A 12089-nucleotide genomic window follows, 5' to 3' on the forward strand; every position below is an offset into this window, starting at 1 on the left:
AAATAACATGTATATGTAGTATTTAATTTAATGTTCCAAAAGAAAGTACCTACGGAAAGGTAAAAATATAATTTTTTTACAATCGTAACAGCTAAACATAGTTATTTAGAGATTTAAATAAGCGTCCTTTTCAGGACTAGTAGATGTTCTACAGTATGTTGATAATAGGAATGAAATAGTCATAAGTGTTTTGCTTAAAATGCGAATTATATATAGAAGCAAACATTATAATTAATACATTAAATGTATACTTAGAAATTCAAGCAGCTAAACTAACTGACTTTTTCAAGATTTGGAAAATAATATATTAGATGTGATAAAACTTTTCAGTAGTACATTAAATATGCTAGTAGTACTATCCTCCTATTGAAACACATATAATTTGATTAGAAGTATAGTAAACATTATCTGCTTATAACAACATTACTCCTTTGTAAAACACACACTATACGTCTAGTAAGATCATCATCTATAGAATATTAGTAAGAACTTGCAGTAATAATGCTGTTAGTGTATAAATGCACTGTTAGCTTTTGTAAAACATATATGTAAAATGCGAGTGGAAACTATAAAGCCACTTTAAATGTATGCCAGACAAATAAGATAAAATACTAATGATTAATCGATTACCCTAAACTATTTCTAACATTTTCCTTAATAGCATGATCCACCTATAGAGTCTTAGTGACACTATCTCACTTTGTAAAATGTACACAATATATAAGCAAAAACTACAAAGGTGGTGAGATTAAAATAGCATTTTTAATGTTTTACTTACAAAGTAAAATCTGTAATTGTTATAACTGTAAAAACAACGTTTGTAAATTAGATGAAATTATTAATTTTAAAACATTGTTACTATAAATTTCATATCATGTTGATTGATATAACCCTCTGGTGGTTTGTGATGAAAATTAGTATGTATTTATCTTCTTTTACAAAAAACGTTCAAAGCCCGGCATGGCCAGGTGGGTTCAGGCGTTCGACTTGTAATCTGAGGGTCGCGGATTCGAATACACGTCACACCAAACATGCTCGCCCTTTCAGCCGTGGGGGCGTTATAATGTAACGATCAATCCCACTATTCGTTGGTAAAGGAGTAACCCAAAAGTTGGCAGTGGATGGTAATGACTAACTGCCTTCCCTCTAGTCTTACACTGCCAAATTAGAGACGGCTAGCGCAGGTACTTTTTGAGTAGTTTAATGCGAAATTAGAAACAAAGAAAGAAACAAAAATGTTTAAAGAAAGCAGAACTTTTGCCAGTAATGGGACCTTACATCACTGGCTCAGAATGTACCACTAGTTAACTGTATCCACGTAAATATGTTGTATTCTTCGTGTGAGTGTACTGCATACAGTGTGGTATACTTGTTAGCTAAAGGCCTAAGAGTCATAAATATGTGCTAATCCTTTTACCAACGTAAAGCTTGAAATCTAAATGACTCAGCGATATGTCTGAGGGCTTCTAACGCTAAAAATCAGGTTTTGAGTCACAGCACGTGTCGCCTATTGTTCTGCTTGCATATTGGCCGAAACTGAAATTAATATCAGTTTGGTTCTGTATCTTTCCCTCCCCTACCTGGGAAGTGACAAACCCATTTCCAAGGACAAATATTTGTACAGATTGGTAGGAGTTAAGATTTTTTCTCTTCCCGGAAAATGTTTTGTGGAATATTTGGTGAATTATGAAGTGTACGACTGTGGCATAACACGATTTTAACGTTTTATTTGAATTAAGGTGGTTTAAGTGCATTTTACCTGTTTTTGTTCTGTGTGGAAAGGCTTAACTCCAGCAGTCAGTGAAGTACAAACCTACGAACAAGGATTACTTCCAGGTTCCTTATTAGACATGCTACATAATTAACTGCTTATAAACATTATATTTATTCCCTTAGGTATCTGAATTTAAAACTATTGCCTGTACTATATCTCCTGAATTTACGGTTTACGAGTTCATTAGCAGCTAGCTACTGAATATACGTGGACCCAAACTGCACGTATTCTGAAACTTACATACCGAATTAATAAAAGACAAACCACTAGGCAGTTAATATAGGTATGCGTTACAATATCGATAAAATATGAATAAATCATACTATTTACATGTTTCTATTTGTTCCTTTGAGGAAAGGTTTACTCTCCACTAAACTTTTTATGTCAAGAAGAAAATATAAAACAACTATCAAGATTTCTTTGCAGTCGAAGTTACAAAAATTGTACACATATTGTTTTCTAGTGTTATACATTATTTGTAAAAATGTTTGAAAACGAGTTTAATTTATAAGCTAATACATGTATGTCACAAACCATTATATTATATGCTTCCTTTTTTTAATTAATTAATTATTCTACTTTTAAACAGTTAGTTTCTCAGCAACACTTAATGAAATATACTATACTTGTATTCGGGAATGGGAAATGCTTGAACAGCACATGGTAATTCCACTGGATCACCTTCTTTAACTGTCACCATAGGAACACTATCAGTGAGTCGAGGGGTGACGCTGGTACGAGGCTCTGCAGATGTCAAAATAACTATATAAATAAACACTCACAAAAATAACACTCGCTGGTTGTTGTTAACATTTGAATATATCTATTTACTTGTATACTAACTGTGTTACCACTGTTTATAAATGATAAACCATAAGACTTAAAAAAAAAAAAACTAAATATGTTACGTCACGTAGTTCCATAATACTTGGTCCGGCATGGCCAAGCGTGTTAAGGCGTTCGACTCGTAATCCGAGGGTTATGGGTTCGAATCCCGGTCGCACCAAACATGCTCGCCCTTTCAGCCGTGGGGGCGTTAAAATGTGTCGGTCAATCCCACTATTCGTTCGTAAAAGAGTAGCCCAAGAGTTGGCAGTGGGTGGTGATGAATAGCTGCCTTCCCACTAGTCGTACACTGCTAAATTAGGGACGGCTAGCGCAGATAACCCTCGAGTAGCTTTGCGCGAAATTCAAAAAACAAACCATAATACTTACTTCCTCTGGCTATATTGCATTAATGAATAACATAGCTATTTAAGCAGGTAATGGCATTTATTAAAATTATCATCACATTAACATCCTAAGTTCCAGATCGAAAACAAAGATTATTAATCGTAAACTCATTTAATCGGTTTTGACAAGATATTTTGTATGACCGATTCTCACTGGTTACAAGCCAAATCATCTATTGAAAAAATACCACAACAGAACACCATGTTGGCCCTATTTTCTTACTGGTTGGTTTATTCTTTCTTGGCTGTCTGCCAACTGATTATTATTATGCCAAAAAGAGAATTTTTTGAGTTCATCCAGGCACGAAATTTTCATGTTGTTTTAAATCCATTTTTCTTTTGTTTTAATAGTAAATCCTTTAAGTGTATCTTTCTTCTGGAATGCATAGTCCTATATTTGAACTTATGTTCATGACAAAAAATTACTGTAAGTCTAATGATCTTATCTTAACGCCCAAATCTTGGTTATATCTTGTTACTGCATATTTTTATATAAATGCTAGACGTTGAACTACTCTTAAAGACAAGTAAAGTAATTGGACATCAACCTTTTATCAGTGGGCAGTTGATAAATTGCGGTGTTATTTTACTATGTCCACGCTAATTGTCCATCTTTACGGATGTGGACATATTTAACATATTTCAGTAGCACTATTAACAAAGAAAATTGGTTTAAAACGTAGTTATTCGCTCTTGCTGGGTAAACTCTTAAACCTTGAAAGATAGGTACGTTACTTTTTAGCATACTTATGTTTTTAGTAGATAAATTAGTTTGTGAAAACTGGACAAACAGTGTTTAACTTTCAGTTTTATGTAATTCTGTATTTACAGGTTGGAATTGAGAAATGTCTTAATGCCTAATATGTTTTTCACTTCAGTACAGATGGTGTGTCGTGCAAAGTCTTGAAGACACTGGTTAAGCCTAAATCGAATATAGTTAATTTACGGACAAGTACCATAATGTGATTTTTAAGCACAAAAATACACTTAATAAACTTTTGAAGAGGACTAAGGTGTTAAGTAATGGGTAGTTGAAGTTCAACTTATTGAATCTTTTAGCGTTTACTTTCGTGGAATTCAAAATAAAGTCAATTGAACGATGAACAGATTAAAAAAATATTACTCTAACCGCTACTTACCGCTTTGCGTGTTTCTTTTGGAAGTTTATAAACCACCTTGTGGTATTGTTACCTTTAAAACTATGTCAATAAACTTTAGTAATTTACGTTATCAAAAACAAGTAGTAGAGATAAATTACTTTCGATCTATATCATGTTTCTCTAACACCAAAAGATAAAACCACAGACAGTATTGTGAAAACTGTTGATGTATGCAAGGTTTTTATACCCTCAACAAAATTCGGAAGCGAAGCAAATTTTAAGCTGTACGTTCAGTAGTAAAACCGTATAATTTCATGCAAATTTTAACATGTTAACATCAGAATGCATTACCTGTAATTCGATTTTCACAGAAAATTTGTTTTTCAAACAAACATGTGTATTTATAGAGAATAAGATATTCAGTGTTAAGAGAAAAAATATTTTTGTGGTTAGTTTGAAATAAACCATAAGACCCAAATCATAACAAAATTGAATCCGAAATGTGTTTATGAAAAAACCTGAAATTTTTAAAGATTAAAAACAGAATATCACTCACAATAGTCCTTCAAATATTTTTTAGTTAGATTTCGCAAGATGTAAGTTTCATTAAGTTCATAGCCTTAAAAGTAATAATTAAATACCTCATTATAAGGCTACTCTCCTAAGAGTTAATTTAAATGTTTGTTGTATCTTATTTCCCAATATTATTAACATAATTCCTTGTTCTAAAGTTATTTAAAATATTACCTAACTTATTCTTACGTATAAAAAAACTGTATATGATCTGCAATTATATTTTCAAATGTTTGTTTGTATAACACCTGATAATTTTATGTAAACATAACACATTATTAATAACAGTTTTATATCCGAAGCATTTAAACTATCATTTAACTGGATACTTTCGGATTATCACGTTGTTAGGCTTAGGGACTGTTTTTTTGTTTGTTTTTTTTAATTTCGCGCAAAGCTACTCGAGGGCAATCTGAGCTAGCCACCCCTAATTTAACAGTGTAAGACTAGAGGGAAGGCGGCTAGTAATCACCACCCACCGCCAACTCTTGGGCTACTCTTTTACCAACGAATAATGAGATTAACCGTAACATTATGACGTCCTCATGGCTGAAAAGGCGAGCATGTTTGGTGCTACGGAGATTCGAACCCGCGACCCTCAGATTACGAGTCGCACATCTTAACCCACCTGGCCATGCCGGGCTGAGTGGTTAAGGACTGCAGCAGTTGGCTTGGTCCAAGGAAAAACAATGAAATAACATGTTCTGTATCTTTTTAATTCGACTTCTGTTCTGCGTATACAATTGCACTATACATTTTCATTTTCTTCCATACAAGTGCTTTATCCTGTATTAATGAACCGCGTTTCCTCGGCTGAACGTATATATATATATATATATACAGTATCACTGAATTATGCCGTCATTTGTTTAAAAAAATAAATCATTCTGAACAACCCCATAAATAAAACAGTTTTCTCTGCCAGTTATGTATATATTCAGATGTTAATAGTATGCAACCGATATAATGTGTCTAGCGGAGTATTCAAAGTTTAAATGCAACCCTTTGTGATAGAAGAAATTCGATTTACTTTAACTCGTCTTAATGATGCATTACTACACTTATGGCTCACGTTCTTTATAAATTTTGTTTTAAATCACAACATAATGAGATCATGGCCGACTGAGCATTATCTAAAGTAGATTCCAGCTTCATAAAATTTCAAAGTTAAACCTCTCCATTGAAATATGTTTCTCTAATGATACTAGTAGCTAACCCAAAATCACTTAAACACATAAACTTTCATTTTTCTAAACCTATCGACCCAGATATTTTGAAATATAAGTTTAATTTTTAGACACTTCATTTTGAAGATTACTTATTTTGTTTGGAGTACTTTAAAACTGCGCACGTGTAAAATATGGTTTATTAAAATACAGGGCCTAGCATGGTCAGATGGGTTAAGGCGTTAGGCTCGTAATCTGAGGGTCATGGGTTTGAATCCCGGTCGCACCAAACATGCTCGCCCTTTCAGCCGTGGGGACGTTATAATGTGACGTTCAAGCCCACTATTTGTTGATAAAAGAAAGCCCAAGAGTTGGCGATGGGTGGTGATGACTAGCTGCCTTCCCTCTGGTTTTACACTGCTAAATTAGGGACGGCTAACGCAGATAGCCCTCGTGTAGCTTTGCGCGAAATTCAAAAACAAACAATTGATAGAACAAAATAAAAATAGGGATCTATTAGAAAGGAAAGGAATTTTTGTCCTCCTGATATTATCCTTTTAAAAATGTAAGTGGTATATTGAAACGATAACTTACCATGGCTATGTCTAATCCTATTGGTCAGAAATATATTCATACTATATTTCGTTGGTAATTTAAATGAACCTACTATGATAATATTTAACGTATACGGTGAAACCAAGGTATCACATAAAATGCAGTTTGAGTGATTTTAGAAATAACAGTCTGTCAGTAATAATTTATTAATTAATATTCGTCATTTCCGCCTTTTGGTGGTTCAGTGATAAGCCTAAAGACTTATAACGCTAGAATTTGGGATTACATTCCTGTAGTGCGCGCGGTGCAATTAGCTCAGCGAGAAGTTTTATGCTAAAACAAGCAATCGGTAATTTTTATTTGTATTTTACTGACTTTTCGTTGTAAAGTTTTTGCTGCTACCACATTTTTCTAAATCCTACTTTTCACAATTTTTGTGTTCTGTATTTGTATCTCTTAAAATTGTTCAAAGTAATTTCCCAAAATGTTACAGAAATTATCTTGTCATAGGTTCATTAGTGCTAGATTTCTTTATCTCAAATATTTTATGCAATTGTGTGTTATCTATAATAATAAAAGATCTTGTCTATTTGTCTGTGTGTGTGGCCTCTACAGCTCCAAGAAACATAACATTTTGCACACATAGTGAGTGGACCCTGAGGGTGTACACCTGTGTATTATTACTTGTCTACATGCGTATGCGCATCTTTTTTCCATCTAAAACACATAGAAAAGAAATGTGACGGCCATAGCTTTAAGAGGAAAGAGCCGAGAAACCTGACATTTTACACTCATAATAAGTTGATTCTGAGGGTGTGCACCTGGTTATTATCACTTATGTTATCCACATGCATACATACTCATCTTTTTGTGAAGCAAGCTAACGAAAAACTACACAAAAATAAAGAACTCACAAACTTGAAATTTTGCATCCATACTAAGAGAGCCCGAAAGTGTGAATCTGGGTATTACTTATCTTATCCACTAACATGTGAAACTGTTTAATGAGGCAAGCTAGCGAAAACCACATAGAAAAGGAGTGGTTATTTATACTACAAATAGAAATCATAGACGGATAAACGCGATCTTTTATTATTACTAGGGTATAGCCCGTCAAAACTGACAAGGTATGTATTACTACCCCGTAGTATATATTCCTTGAAGGATATTAGTTAGATTAACGACTTCTATTATATAGAAAAGCAAGTGCGTTTTGGAAACAATGGATTTTATTTGATGTCACTTCGCCTCCCGCTTGTACAGCGGTAAGTCTCCGGATTTACAACGCTAAAATCAGGGGTTCGATTCCCCTCGGTGGACTCAGCAGATAGCCCGATGTGGCTTTGCTACAAGAAAAACAAACAAACAAATCATGTCACTCAGCAACAAAAGTATAACCTAATATTGTTGTTAGTCTTTGTACTGAAAATATAAAATGAAATGTATGAACAACAAAATTGAAAAAAATACATATTTGTTAATTTCTTAATTTAGAGTCTCCGTTCATTAAAGAGGTTTGTTGTTATTATTAAAGTTTAAAATTAAATCAATATTTTTACTTTGATGATAGATTTTATGTACTTAGCTCTAGGCTAGGTTATCTCCCACTGTGTCTTTACTTTAAGCTTATTTATTAATGTCTTTAGTTCATACCAACATTCACTACACTTACAAGGTTTCACGGCCTCTATCACTCCTTTCTCTAAATCTTAATGAGTAGACACTAATCGAATAGTAACAATTTGTAAAAGATTCTTATAAAAAGTGATATCAAATATAAATGTGAAATAATTAACGCAATGATAAAGAACATTGATAATATATAATTCTTCATTTACTTTACTTTCTATACGACTTTCTTGTTTCTGAGAAATAAAAATGTTTCACGTATTTTTTGACAGTTCTTCTATGCTGAAATTGGTTCAGAATACACACACTGAGATATTCATCCAGAATATATCAACCTAATAACCCGAGCTAAGCCAGATGCTTTCGATAATTAGAAATAATTGATATTATAATGTAGATGTAGAGCTTTTGCTTTGCTTTTGAATTTCGCACAAAGCTTCTATCTGTGCTACCCGTCCCTAATTTAGCAGTGTAAGACTAGAGGAAAGGCAGCTAGTCATCACCACCCACCGCCAACTTTTCGGCTACTCTTTTACCAACGAATAGTGGGATTGACCGTAACATTATAACGCCCCCACGGCTGAAAGGGCGAGCATGTTTGGCGCGACGCGGGCGCGAACCCGCGACCCTCGGATTACGAGTCGCACGCCTTAACACGCTTGACCATACCGGGCCAGATGTTTTTCAATCCCATTGATTCACACATATTATAAAATTACATTCATCAAAAGCTATAATACTATTATTCAGAATTTTCAGCGCATTCCATGGTTTCTCGACACTTCCTTACCCCAATTTCTAGAATGGGCTAAACAAGGCGTCGAAGGTTCGAGCTATCTTTTCAACGTAACATTGTTCAGGAGGCTCCATTTCACTTATGAAGCAAATTTAGGTAATTTTTAAGGTAGTCTGTAGCTATTGATCACAGAAGATGGATGAATGGGCCCAGGGCTATCTATTTCAATGACTTTAGTTTATAGCCGTGGCACATTGGCTAATATAATGCCTCCGAGTTTGATGTGTGTTTATTTGTTTTTCCCAAACAAAAACTTGACCGATTTTGGATATAACTCCAGTCATGGCTGTGGCAAATTCCCTCTTGTTTTCTTAAACATTGGCCCGGCAAACATGCTCGCCCTCCCAGCCGTGGGGGCGTTATAATGTGACGGTCAATCCCACTATTCGTTAGTAAAAGAGTAGCCCAACAGTTGGCGGTGGGTGGTGATGACTAGCTGCCTTCCATCTAGTCTTACACTGCTAAATTAGGGACGGCTCGGTGCAGTGGGCTAACAACCTACTCACTTAAATACTTGTTCAAGAATCCGCAAGTGATTGCGGCCCTATGTTCCTTGATGGAATCGAGTGGTGAATGAATGAATGATGAATTTCTTAAACATTAGACGTTCGGAAATATGAACAAAATAAATATAAATATGCACCAATAGCTATTTTTTAGGAACAAAATCTTTCAACAGTGATAGTTCTCTTTACAATACTACAATAATTTGTAATAAATTTTCTGTTGCTTCCATTCATTTTTGTTTTATGTCTTCGCACGTTGGATACTTTCTTTCCTGAAAACAGAATGGTCAGTTTCTATTATGAGATATTCTTCTTAAAGAAAGAAATTTGAACACGATAACAGACGTACGAATTATCTGGTTCTATGATAATTATTTAAAAGTAACAATACTTTAGAACTGTCAGCAAAAAAAGTGATGTAATACGTGTAATCACGACGGAAACTGCAACTAATATTAAGTTATACAACCGATAAAATACGGTTCTTCTACATATAACAGATATTAAACATTCATATATATCAGATGTAGTGTACTCAATGGCCAGTCTACAACTGTGTGTACAATACACGTGACTAAACGAAGTTGCAGCTGTGAATACGATAGTGTGACAACAAAAGCGTGCAGATTTAGGTATGTAATCCATAACTAATGGGACGTTTTTGTACACGTAAAGTACATGATGACGACAAAATAGAACAACTGCAGAAGACACTCACCTTAACGAAACTGAATACAGGCATACCTTTTTTGTCAACTTTAGGAAACTTAATAGGGGCATACGTCTAGATTTACGAAGTTTAATATAGACATACCTTTCTCGTCTAGTTTCAGTTGAAGGTTTATTTATTGTTGTGTTGAGTAAAAAAGGATGTAAGATTTTAAAACTACATGAAAGTGTTCAACTTATAAAACTACATGAAAGTGTTCAACTTATAAAACTACATAAAAGTGTTCAACTTATAAAACTACATGAAAATGTTCAACTTATAGATTCTCAAAAACACCTTTACGAAACTTAACTATTCTTTCCTAGTCCTCGAAACATTGATTTTTCTTCTTAATTACAACTGGAACTACGTGAGAAGAGTCTGAAAAGGGTCTTAATGTCATGGAATTTCTATTAAATGTAATAAAGAGTCGAACCATCCATTAAGTTTGATATAGACCCATAAATAAAGAATGTAATAAAAGTGAATTTATTTGGTAGCATTTAAGAAAGGTTGTTAACATTGCAGAGAAACAATGATGTCTTCATGATTCATTCCGTGGTTCGATCCAGTCTTGAGGTATTCAAATAACCGTTTATGTATTTTTGAAATACCTCACTTTTATAACAATATTTCAACAACGAATAAATCTAAAAAGACAAAAAAAAACAAAAACGTGTCACTACATACTGAGCAAAACGAATTTTTGGAAACCACGTGCATTTTTCAGTGGAAAAATAAATCATGTTAAACGTGATGGAAAGATTACAAACCCAATGTTTCGGGTTGTTGATCATACATGTCGTATTATCTGACAAATATATGCATATAAAATTCTGAACAATCTAATCCGTACGATTGTGAATGCTTTTAACAAAACGACCTCTTGTTACTTCGGTTAACAGCACAGACTTTTGTTCTATGTTTTCTCTATGTCATTAAAACGAAATAATTAAAATAAAAAGCAAATAAACGGATATTCTATAAAAATAAAATACTGTTTGAAAACGTCACTCTATAAAATAATAATAATATTGCTTAAGATCGTGGATTTTGTGAGAAAAAACAAGCTGTTCTACTCTACCAATAAAAATGGTTGTTTAGATTATGGAAACGTGATTGTTCTAATTTTTATATACAATAATCAAACCAATTTGTACTCACCTTCAAGAATTAACCTACCAACCGAGCTGCTTATCTTTGACTCTCCTGTTAACCTGTTCGTGGTCTCACACTGATAGCTACTATAAGCGTCAGAAGTTCCAACATTACGAACATGAAGGACTCCATTTGAAAATACAGAGTGCCTTCCGCCTACACAAGGAAAATAAAGATGGATGACAGAATAAGTCCGCATTAAATGTTTTAAGAAATGTTCCAAGGTTACCATTTCATTCTTACAAATTTTAATTTTAATGTAAAATATACTTTTTAAATGATTCAGACACAAGACATTTACGTGGATATAATTTACTTTGAGCTTTATACCAAAAAAATATATTTTACAGAATATACAGATTAAGAAAATACTATCAGTCTTAAATTTGTTTATACTAATACATCGTGTGCGATTCGAACGTACAAGGATGAAAATGTTTACAAGGAATCATAAAATGTATCAACAATTGAAACTTGATAGTTATAGGTAACTCGTTGAATTATACAGTTAGTGCATTATCTGTATTGTTATATTTATAGGTAACTCGTTGAATTATACAGTTAGTGCATCATCTGTATTGTTATGTTTATAGGTAACTCGTTGAATTAAACAGTTAGTGCATCATCTGTATTGTTATATTTATAGGTAACTCGTTGAATTATACAGTTAGTGCATCATCTGTATTGTTATATTTATAGGTAACTCGTGAATCATATATTTAGTGAATCATCAGTATTGTTATATTTAGAGATAATTCGTGAATGATATATTTATTACATAATTAATATTGTTATACTTATAGGTAAGTCATGAATGATATATTTATTACATAATTAATATTGTTATACTTATAGGTAAGTCATGAATGATATATTTATTACATAATTAAT

At 33.2% G+C, this 12089-nt stretch overlaps 1 protein-coding gene across 1 annotated transcript in view; it reads right to left on the reverse strand.

Moving 5' to 3' along the window:
• LOC143231662 (cell adhesion molecule Dscam1-like) overlaps nt 1-12089 on the reverse strand; it is a 147875-nt gene that overhangs the window by 75812 nt on the left and 59974 nt on the right. Inside the window, exons 5-6 of the mRNA XM_076466234.1 lie at nt 11205-11354; nt 2401-2518 (exon numbers count right to left, since the gene is read on the reverse strand). Coding sequence (XP_076322349.1) covers nt 2401-2518; nt 11205-11354 — 268 coding nt within the window. The remainder of the gene's footprint in view (nt 1-2400; nt 2519-11204; nt 11355-12089) is intronic.

Source organism: Tachypleus tridentatus, chromosome 11, assembly GCF_004210375.1.
Source record: "Tachypleus tridentatus isolate NWPU-2018 chromosome 11, ASM421037v1, whole genome shotgun sequence".
Taxonomy (NCBI): domain Eukaryota; kingdom Metazoa; phylum Arthropoda; class Merostomata; order Xiphosura; family Limulidae; genus Tachypleus; species Tachypleus tridentatus.